At 38.3% G+C, this 25,075-nt stretch overlaps 3 protein-coding genes across 5 annotated transcripts in view; 2 read left to right on the forward strand and 1 right to left on the reverse strand.

Annotated features, from left to right (window-relative positions):
• The window catches only part of LOC125371664, a 151,380-nt gene extending 147,866 nt beyond the window's left edge, over positions 1-3,514 (forward strand). The window contains exons 6-7 of the mRNA XM_048391256.1: positions 2,042-2,107; positions 2,681-3,514. Coding sequence (XP_048247213.1) covers positions 2,042-2,107; positions 2,681-2,805 — 191 coding nt within the window. The 3' untranslated portion in view covers positions 2,806-3,514. The remainder of the gene's footprint in view (positions 1-2,041; positions 2,108-2,680) is intronic.
• Positions 1-12,530, forward strand: part of LOC124120609 (RANBP2-like and GRIP domain-containing protein 8) — a 302,310-nt gene extending 289,780 nt beyond the window's left edge. The window contains exons 32-35 of the mRNA XM_048391239.1: positions 8,235-8,364; positions 9,293-9,386; positions 11,365-11,583; positions 11,912-12,530. Coding sequence (XP_048247196.1) covers positions 8,235-8,364; positions 9,293-9,386; positions 11,365-11,583; positions 11,912-11,925 — 457 coding nt within the window. The 3' untranslated portion in view covers positions 11,926-12,530. The remainder of the gene's footprint in view (positions 1-8,234; positions 8,365-9,292; positions 9,387-11,364; positions 11,584-11,911) is intronic.
• LOC124120606 (RANBP2-like and GRIP domain-containing protein 8) overlaps positions 1-25,075 on the reverse strand; it is a 229,127-nt gene that overhangs the window by 139,401 nt on the left and 64,651 nt on the right. The gene's annotated exons all lie outside the window — the stretch shown is intronic.

Below are 25,075 nucleotides of genomic sequence, written 5' to 3' on the forward strand. Positions count from 1 at the left end.
TTTCTGATTAAGAACAGTTTGTATATTTTCGACACCCTACTCAAGAATGTTCCATAAATATTATGTCACTTGGTATATTTCTCGCTTTAGATCTGTAATGTTCATGATGATGTTGTTGGTGTGCATTGTGTTGTAAGCACTGGAATGGAAATATCCTTTGGAAGTATTAACTTTCTGATCTGTACCTTGTTTGTGGAGCCAGTACTTCCTTGAACCAGATGGAAAGTGTCAGCCCCTGTACTTGTATGCTTCCCTGTCTGTCTTTGTGCTACTGACCATAGCCTGATAATAGAACACAGTATTGATGTCTTTCCCTATTAATTTGCATCTCTTTGTATACATGATGGCTTCAAGTGTTTGATAGGCATTTCTTAGAAGTTGACGAATGACAAAGTTGACGAATGACAAAGTTGACGAATGACAAACATGACAAAGTTGACGCAACATTGTTATGGATAAAAACTCTATTATTGTACTGTAATAGACAGTGCAGTTCCGGTAAAGATACTTATAATCCAAAACTTGCTCCCACAGGAGATATCGCTTGGATGAGATCAAGTGATATCTACACTGTAGATATCGCTGCAATGAAATTACATCACAATGCTTTGCAGACCATTGTGACGTCACTGGTTACCATGACGTCATAATCAAATGCCATCACTAATGGCTCTGCTACTGAAGCTGTTTTCAGTACTTTTTACACTGAAGACACTGCTAATTACTGTCTACAAATTGAAAAAGTTGAAAGAATGATGTTGGATGATAAATAAAATCTCACCCTCGTGTCTTTTGATATCAAAAGACACTCGGGTGAGATTCTCTATTTATACCATTGCTATCCCAGTATAATAAAGAAGTTGTTATCCTTTATTTTTTTGTCTACTTTGTCACCTTATTACTTGTCTTTAATTTTGTTGCCTACCTTGATTTGTTAAAGGTTGATGGATTCCTTTATTGATAGAAATGTTGTTTCATGGTGTTACTGATGAAGAAGCATTCTAGCCAGCATTAAAAACACAATATTGTTATTACTACAATATCAACTTTTGAGCACAAACCTAGCCCTGTTTATGAAATATGGGGATTATTGGAATTGTGTTTTTAATGCTGGATCAGTGTATGTAGCAAAGCATCATTATTTATGCTTTTGGACTTTTGCATCTTTTCCCCATGGGATTAGAATCTGATAATTACTAGTGCTATACACTAGCCCTGTGCAGTTTCCCAGCTGCATGTAGAAAACTACTCGGGTGTTGGTGTAGTGGTTCCCACTTTGGGAACCTAGCCAGTAGGTCTGGTGCTCACACCTGTACTACATATTAAGTGTGATGTTTCGAAGTAGTGGCACCTGCCTCCACATTTTACTTTTCTAAGATATGCCCCTCCAGAAGTGGCACTGTGTGAAGTTGTTTATTGGATTATGAATAGTCACAAGTAATTACAGATTGTTGCTATTTTATTTTGGTTAATGTTACATTCAGAAAAAAACAGCAACTTCCAACTAATTTAGTCATGAAATAGACTTCAAGGTATGTTTATATAGGAGGAGAAGTAACCTTTGGACTTTTTGTGAAAAAAAAACAACAACACCATTTTTCATTTTTGACCCTACAGTTCACCCACTGATTTATAAAAGGCACTTTACTCGTGAGATGCCCGCTCTACTTCCTTGTTTCTGACGCTTGGTTCTGTGTCCCTTAGACACTTCAGGTGTGGAGTTCCTTAATGTGGAGGAGGCTACAGAGGAACAGAAGGCCAGAGCCAGGAAGTACCTGTTGCCCGAGTCCTTCTACCTCTATGAAAACAAACCCCCTTGTCCAGGCTGTATTGGCTGTGAGGACTATGACCCCAGTAAAGTCAGCGTGCCCAGCAAGGTCAAAGCCAAATGTCTTCATGAGGTTATGTCTGAAAGGACGAAACTATGGTTCTCTAACAAAAATAAGTGTAATATTAGGCTAGCTTCTTTTTTTCTGAAATCTCACATTGGTAATTTAATTTCTTTATTCCAAAGTTTATTTAGGTTCGTTTATCATTACAGCAAAATCTGAGGAGACAAGTCCTGCACCAACAAGAGCGTCAGTTCAAGTTTCAAGCAGTGCTGGTAGTAAGTGGTTTTGGTTTATAGTATTTACACTTTAATGAAGTAATCAGTATTGATAGTCCTCTGGAGCTTTGTTAAGGTATCAAGATGAGTGTCAGAATTAAGCATGCAAGTCAGTGGGTCCTTGTCATAATCATCATGTTAATACAAATATATGGAGACCTCAGGGTCCCCGTTTAATTCTAGCACTGAATATCCAACCGTTGTGAAACTGATACCAGATAGGATTTGCGGGCAGTAAGTAATGAGAGTAATTGGATGGTGACAGGGAAGAGCTTCTATGTTACATGCTCCTATTTTATGTTCCTTTAATTCACAAATATTCCTGTGGTGACTCCTGGTTGGAATTCCCCAGCAACCTATGCTGTTCATAAGAGGCAACTTAATGGATTGGGTGGTCATACTCTTTGACTTGGTGTTAACTGCATTGATTGTTGCTCACAATATCAATCACTCGATTGTCATGGCCCAGATTTGATGTTTTACAGGCTGCCATCATGTAGCCTCAATATTACGTAATGCAGCATTAAACACCAAAGGCGATGATGTTTGCATTAATGACTTATTGACCATCAGGTGTTGCAGGCAGTACTGGTGCCAGTGAAGGGTTCTGCATGTTCGGCCAGGCTTCAGGGATGTCCTTCTCTACCCTAGCTGCACAGGGAGATGCAGTTGGTTATGCTTTCAAGAAAGGCAAGTAGACAGTTACCATCATCAGTCCTAGAATTGCTTGCAGCCTTTTCAACCCCAAAAGTCCAAAGATTCCAGGGTAGAATAGATCTTTAGCAACCCATGCTTGCCGTAAAAGGTGACTATGCTTGTCGTAAAAGGCGACTAACGGGATCGGATGGTCAGGCTCGCTGACTTGATTGATGCATGTTATCGATCCCAATAGCGTGGTTCGATGCTCATGATATCAATCACTGGATTGTCTGGTCCCGACTCGATTATTTACATACCGCCGTCATATAGCTGGAATATTGCTGAGTGCGGCGTTAAACAACAAACCAAACCAAAAAAAGAAATGTAATTCCCAGCATTATTCTGCCCTAAGTCTGAAGCTAATGTCTAAATTTCCCAAATTGGAATTAGGATGCTCTTAATTGATATAATATATAGTAGCATCTAGATTCTAATGTGATCACTTGGTCAAGTGTATTTCACTCATAGCAGGATCAATAAAGAGGAAGAGGCTTAATGCTTAGTTCACAGTACTGAATGTAATATTGATATTCAATGTGAATAGACCTTTAAATTGAAGGAGAAAGGTACCTTAAATACAATATCACAATTTTGAACAAACTAAGTTCCTACTTCATTTTGCTTGCCAGGTACCCTTTGTTTGGAGTCTTAGTGAAGTCCCTTCCCAAGTTATTGAGCATAGCGCTTGGCCTGACATTCTATATTTTTTTCTGGCAGATGAGAACCGACCATTCCAGTGGTCAGGAGGAAGTCAGCAGATCTTTGGGACTTCCCCAGGAGGCAACAGGACCAATGTTGATGATGATGATGTTGTGCAGAGTGATGACATTGACTTTAAGCCCATCATTGACCTTCCAGAACTCGTTGAAGTCAAAACAGGTGAGTTCAAGGCCAAATTGTGCTTTCCTGTTCATATTATGTTTTTTTTGTGAGTTATTGTTTTGTTGTTGGCAAAGTTTGTCTGCATATGTGATGTGGATGTAAATGTCCTTGCAGGGGAAGAAGGTTGGGAGGTGGTGTACTGCCAGAGATCGAAGCTGTTCCGATATGTGCGGGATTCCAACCAATGGAAGGAGAGAGCTGTGGGAGACATGAAGATCCTCAAACAAGATGGTGAGTCTGGCATCTCGGGTATTGGCATATTTCATCTAGACTCTTACCTACAGGCCACCATCATATAGCTTGAAACAACCAACAGAGAACCTTTTGATATGATAAACATGCTTGTCATAAGCATGATGAAGGCAGGGTTCAAAGTTTAGTCTTCTGTTGCACTGAAACTAGTCCGAGAACCGTATTGTAATATTAAAAAACAGTAGACTCTTTGAAAATGTGTTTTTCAGTTCTTCTGTCTGAAGAATGTTTTTTTTTTTCAATAACATGATAAAACCTTTATATATGTTTTCCATTCTGTTTTCTGTCCTTGTAGATAAATACCGATTGCTGATGAAGCGAGATCAAGTACACAAAGTAGCATGTAATCATCTGATAGCTGGCAATATGACCCTGTCTCCCATGTCAACGTCAGAGACAGCCTGGTGCTGGACTGCTCAAGACTATGCTGAGAACGAGGCTAAGGTTGAACAGTTTGCCCTCAGGTTCAAGGTCAGTCACCACTGAAATAACAGACATGTCTTGGGCAGCATTACATTTTGAGATGTCAATTTGCATCTACATTTCAGTTAAGAAAAGATTCAAACTTTTGGGGGTGGAGGGATGATCTATCCTCAGGATTTACCAACAAAATTAATTTTTATGCTGCACAAGTTGGATTAAATTGTTTGGCTCCTCTATGAACGGAAAGAAATGCATGTTTTGAAGCAATAGAAAACAAATCCTGTCTGTGACAAACAACCTGGGGTCTTGCTAGAATAAACAATGATGGGTTTGTAAGTAAAGCACTATAGATAATTTATTTCTTGTACATCCATTGTTTATCATCCCTTTTTGAAAAAACTAGGGGATATAACGAACAACATGTCTGTCCGTCTGTCATCCATCAGTTTTCCGTTTCTTGAGCTGAACTCCCAAACCGTTGAATATTTCTTGTCGAAACTTGCTATGCAGGTCAGTCTAGTGGTGTACTGGTACCGTTTGATGATTTGGGAGCTTTAATTATTTGTTTTTCACAACAAGTTGGACTTATACTGAAAATGAGAATAGTGCTCATTTCCGGTGCAGAACTCCCAAACCATTGGATATTTCCAGATGGAACTTGCTTTACAGACCAGTATAGTTGTGAACTGGTGCCTTTTGATAATTTGGGATATTGAAAAATACTGAACAACAATGTATTTTTTCTTCACAGAACTGAAGGTAACCAATGGCAATGTACCAAAAGTTGGGTATAAGTAGCCAAACTCCATTTCTGAATTGCACCAGAATGGAGAAGATATGTCATCTCCTGGTTCTTGTTTAGGATTGACTGTGTATGTCGTCATCTCATGTGAGTGAGTCTTGTGTTGCAGACAGAGGAGCTGGCCAGACAGTTCAAGAAGAAGTTTGAGGAGGTTCAGGAGCTGGTCAGGGCAACGGAATCTGGTAAGGCTTTGTGTCAGGGTGCTACCTCTTACCTATTGAACCAAAGTAATTAAATCTAAACCTTCTGGATGATCATTTTTCATAGCTGTTTAACATTTTCTCAGTCGTATAGAATGGTGTTATTCTTGTTTAACCAAAGATTAATACTTATAGTGTATTTGTGTCATTTGATCTTATAAGATTCTTAATAAACCAAACTCACTGTGACCATTTTGCTGCACCCTTGAATAAAACAGTTTATCTGTCACCTGAAGAATTGTCTAAAACAGGAACTGATGTACTTCCAGCATCCCCAGCCAAGAATACCAACAACTCGGCAACTGTGTCCAAAAGCCAGGACGTCTCTGTGACAGAGGAGGAGGAGGAAGAAGATGACGATTCTGAGGAAGAAAGCATCATGTTTGAGAAGAGAGCTACGTTGACTTATTTTGAGAATGATGAGTGGAAGGTAAGATATTGATGCTTTTTTTATGTGTTGCACAGTATTGCAGTAATGTAGAGTCGGTCAGATCACTTGTCAAAATGGTTTGCTGCTCTAAGATGGCATTAACGACACTGGCACGATGCGATCATGCGTTGACGTCCATGAGGAGGAAGTCCAGTCCGATTTGCTCCAGCATACAGTCTTATTTACACATCCAAAATGTCATCCCTGAAGCGCACACCTGTCATGGTGCTTCATTGTAGACATGGAGATCGGTTCTTCCCGTTCTGCTGATCCTACCCCAAATTATGATTGAGCCTCCTCCATAGCGGTCATGTTTGACTACGTTGGAATCCTAAAATCCTTATCTACACCACACTCAGGCATGACGATCTGAGAAGTCAAGATAGTATCTTGATTCATCAGTAAATGGTACTGAAGCCCAGTCCTGGTCTGTCCACTTGAGGTGATCTTCAGCCCAGTCCAAATGTGCCTGCCTGTCTGATACATTCCCTCCATTACTGGCGTTATGCAGGTCATTTCTGAGTGTGGTGGCAGACACAAAATGATGATGTCTTGCTGCAATCAGGAGAAAACTTCCTGCTGTGTGGTGGAACGCTGTCTACCGCCTGCAAGTCCCTGATGCAAACATCTGGTATTGATTCCATGTATCTGCCTAAATCTTCGTGCCTCAAACGACGTCTTTGACGTGGAGTGAGCATAAGTGCATTCAGTTGTTGCAGTCCACAGTAGCAAATGTTGGTGTGCTCTCTGATAATGATGTGCAACGATTCTGTCATGATACCTCAAAACATAGGGTTTTCAAGCACCTTATGCACATGAATGCATACCTTTGTCCGTTCATCATGAGATTGAGGTCTCACAGGGGTTACCCACTCATTGTAACCGGGGTATTTAAATCTTTATTTGTTGGATGACTTTTTGATATCATCAAAACTTGTTCCTTAGCAAACTTTTTGTAGTATAGATCCTTATTAGGCATAGCAGCAATCATTAACAGCAGTCAAAAATCAACAGCTGAGTGAGTGGTACATTATTTAGTCAGTCCACTTGACAAAAGCAACAAAGTGCCACTTTCATCTCAAGCTTGTTAATTGCATGCTTTGATGTTTTGTTTGTTTGTTTGTTGTTTAACGCTGCACTCAGCAATATTCCAGCTATATGATGGCGGTCTGTAAATAATCGAGTCTGGACCAGATAATCCAGGGTTTAACATCATAAGCATTGATCTAGGCAATTGGGATATGATGACATGAATCAAAACCAAGTCAGTGAGCCTGACCACCCGATCCCATTAGTTGCCCTTTATGACAAGCATGGGTTGCTGAAGACCTATTCTACCCCACCTGTTTTGATAAGCACATTTTGATGTACTAGTAACCAGGAAGTTACTGCGATGGGGTTGAAAGGAAAGGTGATACATATGCACGTATCAAAGAGATTTCTCCCACGCCATGTGAGATACTTGTTGGTGCTTCTCAATACTGTTAATGTGGCAAACTTCGAGATACATGTACACAGTTCTATAGTTCAAGATAGTCGAAGATGACGCATTTTTTATCCTGAAATTATATAAATGGACAAATATATAGTTATTTAGGTAGCTTAAAGCTGCTTAAAACCATACTAACACACTCATTCACTAACATACCTGTCACACAAGGGTTTCACAAATTCATTCACAAGTTGATATAACATGTTATTTGGAGTTGTTTTGAACGAGAATGGTCTTCTTTCTAGAAACTTGGAATGGGCAACTTGAAGATTCTGTACAATGATGACCTGAACGGAAACCAGATTGACATGGAGACAGATGACAAACAAAAAATCTGCAACATGGTCATTTGTCGCGATCACTCAATAAATCTGTAAGTCCGATAAAAATACTTCACCTTGAAAATATATCCGCAGAATAATGACGCTAAAAAATGTGTGACTGCGTGGTTGCGTGCATGCATCTCTAGGCTTATGTTGGGGCCCGTAGAGCTAGCCCATGGAGATACCATGCCACAGTTAACATGGATACCCCACTCACACACATGCTGACCAGTCCTTGTTTTATCTTAATGCCGACCATCAGACAGGGTAACGAGTAGCACAACTGTTTAACGTCTTTAACTATGAGGAGGCCAGGGATTCAACCACGACCTTCCACTTTTCGGACAGAATCACTACCCACTAGACCACGGAGGCGGTTGAAAAGGGGATTGGGAGGGGAAACGTCAAATGAGTGTATGTACAGTATTTGGGAATTCTCCTTTCTGCTGAGAAGATTATGGCAACTCCTACACTGTAACAGTCAAGTTGCTAAAACTCTTAGCGTCTTTTGGTTTGGCTAGATACCTACACTATTGACCCCTGGCTTGTCATGTCACTCACCTGTGAAATGTCACCGATATTGCACACCTGATGTCATCCCTCTATGATTGTTTATATTTCCAGAGAGAATCAGAAGCGAGCCTGTATGTGGAGTGCCCTAGACTTCTCAACAGACGAGCCAGTCAGGAGGGACTTTAAGGCAGCTTTCAGCTCAGTAGCTGCTGCAGAGGAGTTTGCTAAATCTTTTATGGAGGTAAGACATGCTTGTTGTAGTTCAAAATATCTTACCCATTCCAATTGCTAACTCACCTAACTGAAAGTCCACCCACTTTAGTTGTGGGATCAAAGAAATATGTCCCGATTTTTTTGGGGTGATATGTTGAACCTTGACCTTATTTAACCTTTGCACTTCGTCCACACAGAAAGCTGAAACGTTTTGTGGCCATTACTCAGCCACATCTGTTCAAAAGACAACAAAATTTGGTCAATGTGTATTTAGTGGAGGGGCTTGACACATATGTTCTCTTTTAGACAATATTTTACATTTTACCTTGATTTGACAGTTCTTAAAATCTCTCAAAGGCATCTTTGCTCTGTAAATTCCTCCTTTGAAATTGAAAGATCGAGGAAGCTGAACTTCGACATGGACACATATATTTTAAGTGCCTGACTTTGTTGACATATACTTTTGACAACATATTCAGGTGAGGTACAGTGCTCGTGACAGCAGTTTCTTTGAAAGTATCATTACTGATTATGAATAGCTTTATTGGTGAGATTAAAAATGAATTGATGATTGGAAGTGTATATAAATGTATATATGTATAAACTTTATGGATGCAGAAGAACATTAATGTGTGTTTAGACTGAATATATTTTAGACCCGTGAAGATCTGGGGTAGAATAGGTCTTTTGCAACTTATGCTTGCCGTAAAAGGTGACTTACGGGATTGGGTGGTCTGGCTCGCTGACTTGGTTGATGCATATCATCATATTCCAGTTGAATGGATCGATGCTCATGATGTCAGTTTATGGATTGTCTAGTCGCCGTCATATAGCTGGAATATTGCTGAGTGCGACGTTAAACAACAAAGAAACAAACAAGCAAACAAATGTTTATCTTAAATTATATAGGTTTTAGTGTTGAAAGAACTGACAATGTTTTGTTGTTGTGGTTTTAGGGTGTGAGCTTAGCCCGAGATTCTGAGTTGTCAGAGATGATTTCACATGAAATGGATACACCTGTTATATTTTCTCACGGCGATGCTACGGGAGGTAAGTCTCAACAGAAAATATTATGACCTGTTGGTCAAAGTGGGCAACAACATGTGTGATCTAACTGTGTTTTGTACAGCATAATGTGACAAGCTTCACTATATAGAAACAGTTACTTCCAAAGAAACTTTCTCCAAATCTTGAAGAAAATGGCTTTTGTTAGTTTTTAGTTGATCAAGATAAGTTAGACATACATTGATCAATTTACTTACTGATGTGTGTATGTTGACCACCAGCTGTGTTCGTAGGAAGAATCGTGGGTTTCAACTCCAGAAACAGATGTTCCCTTACACAGCACCTTCAACTCATTAGCTGCACAACTTGAACTTGCATTGCATGACTTGAACTTAGATTGCATGGAGGGTCTGATTTTGTGGGTGGTGTGCTGCTTCATTCCACTATATACTAACATGCATTTGTGAGTGAGTGAAGAGATTGATGTGGATATTGAGAGATTAATTTTGCAACAGACACCAAACTGAGAGTAATGAATCATTGTCATACAGAATGTCTAGCCTAAGGAGTTGTGTATCTTCCTTTGATGTCGTGATCATGGACACGGTGGAATAGCTTCGAACCCAGTGCCCAATTCTTGTTACAAAAGGCAACAAAATTTGTGGTCTGCATCATTACCTAGTTTTTAATGCAAGGCTGAATAACTAGGCATGACTGAGTTTTGTCCCTTAGCTCCATCCAGATCAGCTGATCAAAGGTTCGATTTGGTTATGACCATTGGCAAGTTGGAATTCCATTGTGTTTATCTCAATTCAATAGTTTTCTTGGAAAGACTCCGAGGTTTAAAAGCTTTAGAAATTACTGGCTATTCAATCTTTTTTGTCACCCTTGAATGACATGCCTGGTTAACACCCTACAAGTGGCCGAGGCAATTATCTAAGACTTAGCTAACAGGCCAAGATATATGCAATGTACTTTTCAAGCAGCCATAAACCCAACTCACTAACAACAGAAACAGGTTGATGTAGAATCTCATTCTCTCTCTCATTCATGTTAATTGTGTGTTTTGTGGTGGTGGTGGTAAGCCTTTTACTTTGAAATACTAATTTCTTTCCTTTCTACTTGAATATTTGTTGAGGATCATGGGTTGTTTTGATACATGATCAAATTAGAGGTGTAACGATATGAAGGGGTCGCTATAAGATACATATCCCAATACTATGGATGCGATATGATTCGTATCCCGATACAGCACTTTTGTTTCAAAAGATGATATTCTTTCTTTTCGCATGTGAATCACATACATGAATCATGTTTAAAATTTCAGAGATCAAAATGGGATATTGTAGGGAAGAAACATATAGGCCAGAGGGCACTGTAAATGTTGTGCCAAATATAGCCAAACGGGGAAATGCTAGAGAATCTGCATTAGCTGGTTGTTGAACAACCATGTGTGTTTTTTGCAAATATAACTTGTAAGGTAATGTATAGTATGTGTGGTGATAGAGGGTTTGAAAATCGATGAATTGTTTCGTGGGCCTCGTATCGTGAGACAATACTGTATTGCCGTATCATTACACCACTAGATCAAATGAGCAATAGCATTTAGTAACTTAAATGACCACTCATTTAAGACTTTCATTCTACATTCTTTTCATCCTGTGTCTGTATTACTATCATGACGAAATACCATTGTAATAATAGAACGTATGTAGTGATTAATAGCCACATTACCCTATGCTATCTTTAACCTGTCATCACAGGGCATGAGATCCCCATTGATGGAAGCATACTTTTATCCCCTGTGGATGCTGCTTGAGACCTCCCTCCCTTGCTTGCTTTGTGTGTCCTCATATCCCCGCTTCTTGTGTTTCAGTGGGACGGAAATTCATGCTCCAGTTGTTCAATATGTTTGTATACATAGCATTAGCTGTCACTAGCCCTAGCACTGTTTCTGGACTTGAATTGAATGATTCTCCTGATTTGAATTTGTACTTATCCCCAATTCCTGCCCAACGACCAGGTCAAACCCGAATCCTTGTTAGCCAATCTGAAGCAAGCTCTGCAACCTCTATGGGTGGCAGTAGCCAATGTGAGACGAGGATACAGCCAGGTGAAAGTGAGCTCAGCCAATCAGCAGCCTCATCACAAATAGGGGAGGGTGTGTCAGCCACCGATGCTTCCTCAGTTGTTTCATGTTCGCCTGAGCTGTCTGCTCTCTTAAGTTCATTCTTAGAGGAAGGTAATTAAATGTGTTGCCTTACAATGACTAAACTTTTGAAAGGAACATTCCGTAAATGCCTTTCTATTCCACCAAGTACTGAAAGATCTGCATTTGAAGGTTTCTGACGTTTACAAAATATTATATCTGTAACTGTTGACGTCTTGTTTACTTAAGCTTACTGCTTAATACTGATGCCCCTTATATGCGAACCAAGCAGTAGCCATGCAATGTGAATAAATGATTACAAGAGGTTTAATTTGACAGATTTTTCTACTGAAAAAGAAATATCTTATTAAAATAACATTAACCCAGATATATTAACTAATCAATGTTTTAATGTTTTCAGACCAGAAAAGATGAAGAAAATGAAGGATTAGGCAAATTGAAACATATGTGTGTGCAAAGTGGAAGAGTAATTCTGGACAATAAATGAAAGGTTTTGTTGCCACCTGACAGACCTGGTGAACAAATTGTTTTTTAGTTGCTTGGCAACCCCATGTCCATACTAAGTTGCCATGCAGTAATGACATCACAAATCATGAAATTTGGTGCCTGTGTCCATACATGTGTGCGGAATATTTTGAACCGGAACTTGCAGGCATTTTGCCCTTGCTGTACATGATGAAAAAGGCGAAATATTTAAAGATTATTGTCACACAGTGTTATTACATCAGTGTCATTAATATGAACAATTAGATTAGCAAGATGGTATTATTTCCAAGGATTCCTTTGTCATCTTTTATAGAAGTGCATTTCATGTTTCATCAAAATGACATAGTGCTAATTCAAGAATGGTAGATCTAGCTAAGCTTCTGAATTTCACACATCATACAAGTAATTCATGGAATTTTCTGTTGTAAATATCAGGTCAGCTTCCTCATCAACATTCATCCACCATATGTATTGCATGAAAGAACATTGTTGTAAATACATGAATAAATATCCCTGTTGTTACGTTTACTGAATCATATTTTGTTATTCTGTTATGCAAAGTAGAAAAGCGTGTGCAAGTGACAGGTTTATTTGTATTGCAGACCTTTGGCCCCAAGTACTGCGCAGATATACAAATCATTTACAGTGGGTTGATATTCATTAGATACACAAATAACACACGTTTATGGGCACATTTCTTGTAATTACACTTCCCAATAGTTATATATGTAAATTCCATTTAGGTGTAAGACATATCTCTACTAGGATAGGTATAATCAAGTGGTATAAAGTTTTCTTTGCTTGACATGATGGGGACATACAAGGAATAAAGGAACCCGTCTTCAGTACGATTGCCATTACAATGTGTGCATAACAACATTTTCGGATCAATTTGAATCTTAAATCGTTTCAACTTATGGGACGGCGAACGAAACCTACAAAACAATCGCAATGAATCCTTACAATTGAATAATTCAGTTTTACATATTTTTTCAACTTCTAGGACACTTATAACCACTATACAAATTCAAAAAGGAAGAGCTTAAAATCTTATCATGCCAATTCTGAAACGATATAGTAGTATAGGTAATGGGGGTTCTGGCTCACTTCCACTGAAGCCAGATTTATATACCTTTACCACTACTACTACGGAGGGAATTTTTTATGTCAAGAGGGCGTCTTTTTCTTTTTTGGCACCCCCAATTTCAGCACCCCCTACAATATTTTTTCCACTAGAGCAATAGGATTCATTGCGATTATTTTGTAGTTGAAGTTGGGCACAAATGTTCAATTGGGAATTTGTTAGGCACGGTTGTATGCTATGTGCATATCCTATTGCTCTAGTGGGAAAAAGATATTGTAGGGGATGCCGAAATTGGGGGTGCCAAAGAAGAAAAAGACGCCCTCTTGAATCGCATCATCGTTTTTGCATAAAAAATTCTTTCTGTAGTAGTGGTATAGGTATATAAATCTGACTCCAGTGGCAGTGAGCCAGAACCCCCATTACCTATACTTTTGATATCCTTACATCTTTGCTTGAACATATTAAGATATATCTTGAGTAAGCCAGACATGAAAAACCCTTCTTGAACATTAATTTAGGTACTAACATATGAGAGACCCAGTTTATTTTCCCATTATCATCAAAACGTTTCAGCATCTGGTAAGTCTACACCAATAACCTATGCAACGACTATAAAAATGGACACATAAGTGACTCCTTCCAACATGCCCCATAACGACACCACTTGACGACCGTTTGGAAACACCGAGACTAAGGCTTCCCTTAAAGTGAATCCCTTGATTTCTGCTACACACTAAAATTAGTCATATCTTAGTATGAAATATTGTTTGAAAAGCATGAAAAGGTAAATTTTTATAACTCCTCAATAGTCTATGAATAGGCATGCTAGGCATTCTGGGTTGAATAGATAGGGTTTCACAAGCGCTTGACCACACTAATCTCTCAGAAAATAATACCTAGATATTTATGATAGGTTACAGTTTTCATTTCAACTCCTGAATACAGCCACTTTCTACACTGCGTAAGTAACCACCGTTTCTAAAAACTATTATGTTAGACTTATTCAAGAAAGCATTTGCAACTTCTTGCAAAAACAGAAGCAGACCCTTCAGCGCATTTTCCTCAAGGTCTCAGAAATTATGTACACCATCATGCATATTCAACCTGATGCCATCACCTTTGGTTCAGGCAAAGGCATGCGTACTACAACCTCAAACAACATGCAAGTACCAAGCCTAAAGTGATGGCATTAAACTGGAAGAAAATACAACTTTGCTCCAGATGCCTTGGATTTTCCTGTTCAAAGCTGATCGTCTTGTGGATAGAGTGTCTACCCGGAGAGAGAGGAAGGTCAGTGGTTCGATTCCTGGTCGTGACATACCAGAAGTGAAAAGATTGTTCTTGTAACCCTTCTTGTCGCCCGGCATTAGTTGGATAAATCAAGGATTGTTTAGTATACTGTGTCAGTCAGTACACTGTGTGTGAGTGGGGTTTCTCAGTGAGTTAGTACTATAGAATGGCACACACACATCACACGTGTTGCAGTGCAGTTGCCTTAAACACATGTGCACCATTTCACCCCACCTACCTGTTTTAAAGCTAGTGAAGTTAGACCGCAGGTGGTGTTCAATAAGCCGTTCGGTGCCGATGCGCAAGCGAGTGTCTCCGAATATTTCCAAGTCAATGAAACGCATGCCGTGTTCGCTTTCCAGCGCCTCGGCGCATACTGAGGAGTAAGGACAAAAATGGAGGATTTGGACAAATGCGGGGGCCTGTGAACATTACATTTTCGACATGGGAGAACATGTTACAGATACATGCACTCAATGGTAAAGTTTAATACCTACACATTAGTGATTACATTTATGGGAAGACTTGTAAAACCCAATTGTTTTAGCTACATTTAGAAACAGGTAAATTCATGCATTTTCATAGGTGTTTGTCTTTTCTTAAATAAATCTAAAACATTGTAATTTGTTGGTGTTTTGGTTTGTTGTTTTGTTTATTGACTACCGTTGAATGACCTCTTCAGCTATGATGTCATTTCTTGTGTCAGAATAAGATTGGAATTACGCCAACAATGCCGTCCGGATGACACAAACAATATACCCGATTGTGTGAACGATATTGCACCAGTACACATACGTTATTTAATAACTCGGTTATTTGTAACCCCCATGGGTAATAAATTATTTTGACGTGATTTATGAGACGTTTTTCCTGCCGTTTTGACAACATCGTGATATGTCTCATCCGATTTAATTAGCTATTTAATTTATTCACCTTGATAACTGTCCAGAACATACTGAAATTAAATAAATATGGATTGCTAAGGGAATAAGATATTTTGTCAAGTCATATGATACGCAATCACTGTTCGGTGGGATCCGTGAAGATCCGGCGTAGAATAGGTCTTCAGCAACCCTTACTTGCCGTAAAAGACGACTATGCTTGTTGTAAGAGGCGACTAACGGGATCGGGTGGTCAGACTCGCTGACTTGGTTGATGCATGTCATCGTATCCCAATTGCGTGGATCGATGCTCATGATGTCAATCACTGGATTGTCTGGTCCAGACTCGATTATTTACAGACCGCCGTCATTTAGCTTGAATAGTCCTGAGTGCGGCGTTAAACAACAAATAACCTAACCTAACTGTTCGGTGGCAACTTGTGGATAAGAAGATATAACATATACAACTTAGTTTATCTTTATTATTAACAATAATACTTTACATACACAATGTTCAACAGTTCAACACTACTTAAATCAGTCTACAACCCCATTTTGAAAACCGCGCCCTCTGCCGGCGGAAGTTGACATAGCGTTCGTTAGCACCCGAACGTCCAATGTAGGTCATAAGTAACAAGTGCTATGTGTGAGTTGATATGCTGTCCGTTTATTAGTACCAATTGCGTTTAAAGTAGACACCTGAATAAAATACTGCTTCTGCTTTAAATAATGACCTTGAATCTTGATTTCAGCCAATTACATACTTTATTATTAACAGATGGAAACATGGGTACTAAAGTATTGTTGTAATGCTGTCTAAACTTAATCTAGATAGCATACCAATTGTGAAAATGCTTTTACAATATTAAATATGAATGTTCTTTTGGTACTATAATATATGAATATGTATCGTTTTGAAACAGGTGGCCATTTCAGTCACCTAAAATATTTATCACCTGTTCGTACAGATCAATAGAGGTTATCACGCGAGTGTGTTTGGGGATGGTAAATATCCTGCATTAGGAATAAACATTGTATTTAGCGAGCCTTGGGGGATTGCCTAAAAGTCGGGCCAAGAAAAGTCGGGCCGGGCCGGGCCAGCGGGTAATACTAAAAATGGATTGCAGAATAATAAAACGAAACGTGCATATCTAGGCAGATCTCAAATGTCCAGAAACGGATAGTTTTGCTTATTTCATTGAGTTTGAATCAAAATGTATCTTCAGCAATGTAATAAACTGATAATTATAGCTACATACCGAGAGTTCATACCAAAAAGTCAGTGTCTTGACTGTGTCTTTTCTTTGATGAGAAGTTTTCTCACCGACCTTAGCGTGTAGGGGTGTGATGTCCTGGGCAGGAATTCGAAATGACAGTGTTTTGACTACTCTTCTTTAATAAATTAACGTGTTTGGCATACCTAATTAACCTTTACTAATTCATGTTAAACCAACACAGGATGTTTTCTGCAAGTGGATATTCGCGAATGTCATAGGACTGACACGACACGTTTAAATAATTGTCAAAGCGCTTCTAAAATTACAACACATACTTTACATCTATAGACTAATTAAAATATCATATCTACCTATATAACACTTTAGTGTCTCATATTGCAGTCATAACCATAGGAAATACAAACGTACCAATCCAAACAGAAAACCAAGAACCAAAATTCCAACAGACAGGCAAACCGACCGTACCATGGTGGAATGTGGAAATAGAACAAACTAGACGAAAACGTAAATCAGCCTTCAATAAAGGAAAACGCGACTACAAATATTTAAACATAGCCCACGAACTAAACCACCAGGTTCAAAAACTAGTCCAAATAGCCAAATGTAGAGACTGGAATTCTTTTTGTGAAGGTATAAATAACCGTACAGATGCCAGAATGGTCTGGCGCAAATTCCACGCCATTAGAGGCTTAAAACGACATAAAAAATCACACCTAACATTGACAACTCTACCAACCCCGCCCAAAAGCAAATAATCTCGCCAACTACTTTTCGGCCGTTAGCAGTAACACCAACTTCAGTCAAAAATTCCAAGATAAACTTAAAACAGAAAACAAACCCACAAAAGAACCAAACAATAACAATCTAGAAATAAATCAACCCTACACAATGGAGGAGCTCCTCTACGTAATCCAAAACAGGAAAAAGGGCACAGCCCCAGGATTAGACCTAACTTCTTACCAAATAATTAAAAAACTCCCCCTAAAACTACTCCATGCACTACTCAAACTATACAATCTCATCTACCTAAACGGACAGGTTCCCTCTCCCTGGAGACAGGCCCTAGTCATACCAATCCCTAAACCTAATAAACCAGCTAATCAAGCTAACTCATATAAACCAATATCCCTAACTTCAAACTTATGTAAAGTAATGGAATCAATGGCTAAAAATAGATTTCAACATTACTTAACACAAAATAACATCATAAACCCAGATCAAAGCGGTTTCACTCCTGGCCGCTCAACCCTAGATAACCTCGCCCGACTAGAACAAGATATTAAGACAGGACAACTAAATAAACAATATACCACAGGCATCTTCTTAGACTTCTCTAAAGCTTTCGACATGGTATGGCACAATGGGCTAATACAAAAACTAGAAAAAATAGGACTCAAAGGTCAGATAATAAACTACATCCAGAGCTTCCTAAACAAATCGTAAAATAACCGTGGGTATAGACCAAACTCTATCGGACCAATGTCCCCTAGAAAATGGCACTCCACAGGGCAGTATCCTCAGCCCCACCCTCTTCAATATAATGATAAACGATCTTTTCGAGGGCCTATCCCCTAAAGTAAACACATCAAAATTCGCGGATGATGGAGCCATCTGGATCCGCACTAAAAGCATGAAAATGGCCCAAAATTTACTCCAAAAATCTCTTAATAAAATATAACAATGGGCTGACAAATGGGGCTTCTCCCTTAACTCAGAAAAAACAACAGGAATAGTATTCAAACATAAAAACATGAAACCCGCCTCCCCCATCCTCCAGCTAAACAATCAAACAATCAAATTTCAAAAACAAACCAAATTCTTAGGACTTATTTTCGATGAACATCTCACCTGGGATGCTCACATCCAAAACCTAACAACTAAATGCAGTAAAGACCTAAACACCCTAAGATGCCTAACTGGCTCTAACTGGGGAGCCTCCAAAGATACCCTCCTCCCTCTCTACATATCACTAATTAGATCAAAACTAGACTATGGCTGCTCCATATACAACGACCTAAACAACTCTCTATCTAAAAAACTTGACTCAATACAATATCAGGCTCTCAAACTAATTACACGCACCCAACATGGCACCTCCTACACCTCACTTCAGGCCTTAACAGGAGAAATGCCACTAAGTCTACGCAGGGAACAGCTAAGCTCAAATTTCTGGGCCGCGTCCCAATCAAACCCTCTCATCCAAAACTTAATAAACCAAAACATCAGCCCCAAAATCCAAGCTCTAGCTCGTAAACACCCCTTACTTACCCCAATATCCCAAAGAATAACAAACTACCTAAATGAACACCAAATTAAAAATCTTAAACAAAACTGCAAACAATCAAATATCTTCACCCCTAAACTTCAAATACCCAAAATAGACACAACACTAGCTAGCCAAATAAATAAACAAACCGACCCAAACATAGCTTAAACTACCACACTAGCATACATACACGAAAATTGGCCAAATTGGTGTCACATTTACACGGACGGATCCTCAGATCCGACCTCCAAACACACAGGTTTCGGAGTCCATAACCACACAACCAACTAAAACCACACAATCCTTCCGACTCCCAAACAACCAAACAATATTCACGGCAGAACTAATGGGCATGGCCTCAGCCCTCCATAATCAAGAATCCAAAAACCACAAAAAAATCGTAATACTTACCGACTCCCTAAGTGGACTGCAAGCCCTCCAAAACAAAAATACAAAAAACCGACCTAAATTAATAAATCAAATACTTAAAAGCTCCAACGACCTAACTAAGGCAGGCAAACAAATAACCTTCTTGTGGATACCCGCCCACGTAGGAATATACGGTAATGAAAACGCCGATAAAGCAGCTAAACTATCCCTCAAAATCCCAGAAATAAGCTTAAACTTACCCATCTCAAAATCAGAAATTAAAAGTGTAAACAAGCAAAAAATCACAAAAATGGAATAACCTATATCTAAACTCAAATAGCCAAATCAAAAAAGTGCTCAGCGAACCACTAACCAAACCGAAAATTCTCCATCCATCAAAAAAAATCGACAGAGTAATCACTAAACTCCCAAAATGGACACACCAACCTAAATGACCACCTAAATTTTTAAAAAAAACCACACTACAGGTAACTGCCCACACTGCAAACAACTAGAAAAACCCAGAACACGCACTCATCCACTGCACACACTACCAAACACATCGAACCGCATTACAAACCACCCTCAATATAAACAAGGCTCTCACTCTAGAAGCAATACTAAACCCACAAAATAAATTAGAAAACTTCAAGGCCTTAGGCGTATTCTTAATCAAAACGAAACTAACAAAACGCATCTAAAAACACAATAACCACCTACCAAATCAAAATCACATAAACAAACAAACATCCACCATACCCAGCTCCCTTAGTTCTCCTCCCCAACCCCATCGGCATCTATTCCAAATCTCAAAATTCCCAAATTCTATATAAGCAACCCCTAAAGCCCCCTCTTGGGTTGCACAGACCACGTGTTATATCTACCTATTTACTACTTTATAATGTCACGGTACATCGTATTTAAAGAAAAGAAGGGGCCCAAAGTGAACCTCTCTCCCTTTACATTCTCAACATAGTCTCTATCAGAAGTGTTTGGCTTGTGTTGGGTCCGACTTGGCCCGGGCGGTCAAAATCAACTTTAAACACACAGACGTATCTTCAAATGTGTTTACATCTATAGATTAGTGTTATATCTACCTATATACCACTTTATAATGTCACGGTACATCGTATTTAAAGAAAACAAGGTGCTCAAAGTCAAGCATTTCTACTGTATTTTCTTAAGAAAATCTCTGTCATAAGTTTTCGGTCCGACTTGGCCCGGGCTGTCAAAATCAACTTAAACCTTACAGATGTATCATCAAATGGATTCACATCTATAGATTAGTATTATATCCACCTAAATACCACTTTATAGTGTCTCAGATCGCTGTAATTAAAGAAATCAAGGTGCTCAAAGTGAAGCCCTTTTCCCTCTACAATCTCAACATAGTCCCTATCAGAAATGTTGTGAGTGAGTGAGTGAGTGAGTGAGTGAGTATGGTTTTACGCCGCTTTCAGCAATATTCCAGCAATGACACCGGAAATGGGCTTCACACACACATTGTACCCATGTCGGGAATCGAACCCGGGTCTTTTCGACGTGACGAGCGAACGCTTTAACCACACGTAAGTAAGTAAGTAAGTAAGTAAGTAAGTAAGTAAGTAAGTAAGTAAGTAAGCAACTTTGTTTTACAGTCGTGATGTTTAAGATTATTCACTACCCGGGACAAGTCGATCCGACAGGTTGAATGATACGCAGGATGCAAAAGGATGTAAGCGCAAGTACGGTACAGAAACTGAAGTAAGTTGGGCTCTCTTAGTTTTCTGTATGCTTACACATCATCACGTCATACTGGATTTAATTTCTTATTCTAATACTGCTAATCTTTGTCAGTGGCCAGTGAAAGTATCACAAGGGAAAATTCCAATATATACAAAATATACAATTTGCATATATGGTATATCCAAAAATATACAATTTTATATATATGGTATATCCAAAAATATACACATTTGTATATATGGATAGATTTTACCACTGATTTACTCAGTTCCTTTTTACTGGATTCTCACAATATGTGGTTGATATTGAAAATATTACTAATAATACCGGACAGTATTATTGCATGTGACAAATATACTTTAAAACTATGTTCATTATGACAACTATATTTGGAGTGTTATGAAATAATTGGCATTTATTCATGTGGACAGCATTTTACATAATAAAGAAATAGAAGATTTCAGCAGACTTTTGTAACTGTTAGATATATAATACGTCCGTCTCCTGTTTACAAATAAGATGATCTATACATACAAGTAGTTCAGAGTAGTTTTAAACAGTGACGGTAAATATATTTATCGTGAATAGCGGCAAATATGAATATATACAATTTAATATATATGTTTCTGTTATGTCATGGTATGTTGATTCTGAATCTAAAATATTGCTTTACATTGTTTGCCAAACAGTTGTATGCACTGTCCATCGTGATACTTCTACTTAAGTATATAAAAAAAGGATGTTTGTTTAGACATGCGTTCATTGTAAACAACGCCGTGTTTTCGCTTGCTGGTTAGCTTTTACAGGTCAAAAGCAAAGTTAATCGCATTACTTTCGTGACGCATTTTAGGCCTGTCATACAGTTCCTGAAACAAATAAGTCCAATACAACCGATGCAAGTCAATCATATTTGGCAAGACTAGATTACTGCAGTTATATATTTTATCAATATAATCAAACAATTGTTTTTATTTTTGTAAAATATGTTCATTTCAGAAACTAGATGTTAGTCTAGCCAGCGGTCTAAACTCGCATTAATTTGGTTACACGTTTCATGATTTACAGTATTCGTGAAGAATATGTAACAATTAGCCACAATTAGAGCCTTTGGTAGTAGTAGAGGGAATGATAAGCATAGACTTGCTAAGTATTTTATGATATTCATGATAGCTCAAAAGAAACTTTGATTTATGTTTGTAGTACACCTCAAAAAGAGGGATAACAGAAGTGATATATTAAGATGACATACCTTTATACATACTAACGTGTATAAACTACTATCAAACAGTGAGGATAACAGGTGTTTGCATAGAGGTGAGCGTATCCTGCACCACCGGTGGAACAAACACACGCAAAGGCAAGTTAGTTGTTAAACCCGAAAAACACGGAAACGATCAGCACAAGTCAAAATAGAGAATTTCATCGGACATAACTCCATTTGCTTCTTCTGTGGTAGTCACCAATCAACCCATTTATACTTCCAAAAATAGCTTTAACCCTTTTAAAGCTTTTGTGAAATTCAACAGTATGGGTTTGGTCTGACAAAGCAAGAAGCACAAGCGTATTCTTGCAAGTCTAAGGGTCCAACAGGAGTTATTTCTGCGACATGCTATTTCAAAACCCAAAATTCAGAGGGATATATATGAAAAGAAAAATTTAAATAATACAAATATAAATTCCTTCCAGGTGAAGGCTATCTCTTGAAATCAAATTAACAAAGCAGATTTTAGTCAATGACACATCTCTTGGTGTAGAAGTTCATCTCTGTCACCATGCTATGGTATTTCTGGAAAGGAAAGTTAACTTACAAAGTTGTAATATACGTGAAAGGCTTAATGTTGCTGATTAAGCGCAAAAATATAAACTCTGACTGCTCAGTAACATTCATGTAATATTAGTAATATTCAAATAAGTGTACTTGTTCTAGGTGTGTGTGACGTGGATACATATATACAAGCGTATAGAAGAAACGTCAACAAACTTGTAACTATGTATAAAATAATAAATAAGCCATGTCCTTCATATGTAACTGATCTTATACCACCAGCTGTGTCACAGAAGGTCAGTTATAATCTCAGAAACCGCCATGATTATGTAGTTCCATTTGCACGGACATCTACGTTTAAAAGGTCTTATATTATAGATACATTAGGCCAATGGAATAATCTATCATCAGGAATCAGGGATAGTCCGTCAATATCTTATTTTAAAGCTGTCGCATCTGAGCAGCCTACATCACCACCTATGCACTATAATTGCGGTTCTACAAACATATTGCACACTAGATTGAGACACAATTGTAGCACACTAAATTCCAACCTGTTTCGTGGTAATTATCTGACACTATTTCCTGTAAATGCGGAGCTCCTTGTGAAAATTCATTCTATTTCTTCTTCCAATGTACCTTATATGATGATATTAGGGAGACATTACTGACAGCTATCGATAATCTTGGAGGACAAAAAACTCTAAATAGAAACTAAAACTTTTGTGATCCAAACTTAGATGTTTTCCTGAATACAAAAATATTCTTGTCTGTACACAAATTTATAGAAACGACTAACAGATTCAGTAGCTAGCATATTATTGTTTCCAAACTGTTAATCATTAATATTGTTAAATCTATATACAACACTAACATGTATAATATTAGCATATGTATGAGATGCACACTGTCTTCACTTTCCAGCACTTTGTACATATCCTTCATATGAGCACTGTATATTTATTGCGCACTATGTTTCCACAATGTGATGCTTCAACAGTAAAATGTTAATTTTCATTATGCAATATTATGTATAACTGTATATAGGGAGAAGGTGGTAATAAGTGCTGCACTTGTGCCCAATCCCTTTGTCTTTTTGGACAATACAATATGTTTAATAATAATAATAAGTAACCAATGTATTATGATCAGGGTCCATTGTATCCCTTCAGCAAGTGCGAATCAGGTCCTATCACATCTGTTTTGTCATGTATCACGCGCTATACAATCGAACCTCGCTTATCTAAAATGTTGTCCGGATAAACGAGTTTCTGGATATCTGAATACCTTGTTATCTGAACGTCGCTATATAAGCGCAATAATCTTGGACGCGACGTTAAACCCAATTTCACCTCACCTCACCTCACCTTGTTATCTGACCGGTGTCCTCCCATTAGTCAGACGTCCCAATAGTTAGACAGCTTATAACAATACTTTAAACGGTTGAGTGCACACTCATCCTTATGCTTGTTACCTCAGACTTTAAAATGGAATAGTCCAGATAAGATCTGACAAACAAAGCAAAGTAGCTTTAAATAGATACTTTAATATTATACTTAACATTTAATGGCACTTTACATTTGATAAATTTTATACAGTTTGTAACAACACTTTGTGACAGTTTTTGGTAATGTACACTTTACATTTAATAACTGTTACAGTTTATTTATCGCCGACAGTCGTACATTTCTCATTGCAAGTCTTGACGACACATCTCCAATGTGTAAGGTTTGCCTCTCGCGGTTTCTGTTGTAAATATATCCATCTAATATCAACTGCTTACTTCCACGCCGAGAGGTGATTTACTCTTCTTTCCTTAAACCAGCCATATCGATACTGACAATGATACGTACCCAAATATCATATTTATTTGTTTGATGAGTAGATAATCTAAACTCAACTCCTTCAACTGATCATACAGTGAGACAATTAAGCTACTCCATAGTTTACATAGTTAATCTCATGCCTATTGAACCTGTGCTGAGAGTAAGGTAATTTAGGTTAATTAAACGAAATTATAACATATATACTCCCTCAACTGTGAGTCCCCATATCCCTAAGCAGTACTTTTATCTAATTAGGACTGATCCATTACACCTGTAGGTATATTCCCTCTTTGCCTAAATAAAAATGTCTAACAATTGGGACGTCTAACTAATGGGACGTCTAACTAATGGGATATAACCATCTGACCAGAAGTCCTTCCCCTACCTCAATTCTACCGAGGCATATGTGAAATGAATGGCAAAAATATGATTTATGAAGGATTTATGAAGAAATGCATATGTAGCCTAGTTTAGACTATGCACTTGTTTTGTGTACAGATACGACGGCGAGGTTAGGGCAACCTGACACACATGAGCATTAATAGCCATGTTTACCTGTACTAGTTGAGAGCCAAGGTTGCAGTCATTCATGTGTGAAAAATGTTGTCGAGGCATCTGTAAACGGCTAAAGAAA

This window comes from Haliotis rufescens, unplaced genomic scaffold, assembly GCF_023055435.1.
Source record: "Haliotis rufescens isolate VD_foot unplaced genomic scaffold, xgHalRufe1.0.p SCAF_9, whole genome shotgun sequence".
Taxonomy (NCBI): domain Eukaryota; kingdom Metazoa; phylum Mollusca; class Gastropoda; order Lepetellida; family Haliotidae; genus Haliotis; species Haliotis rufescens.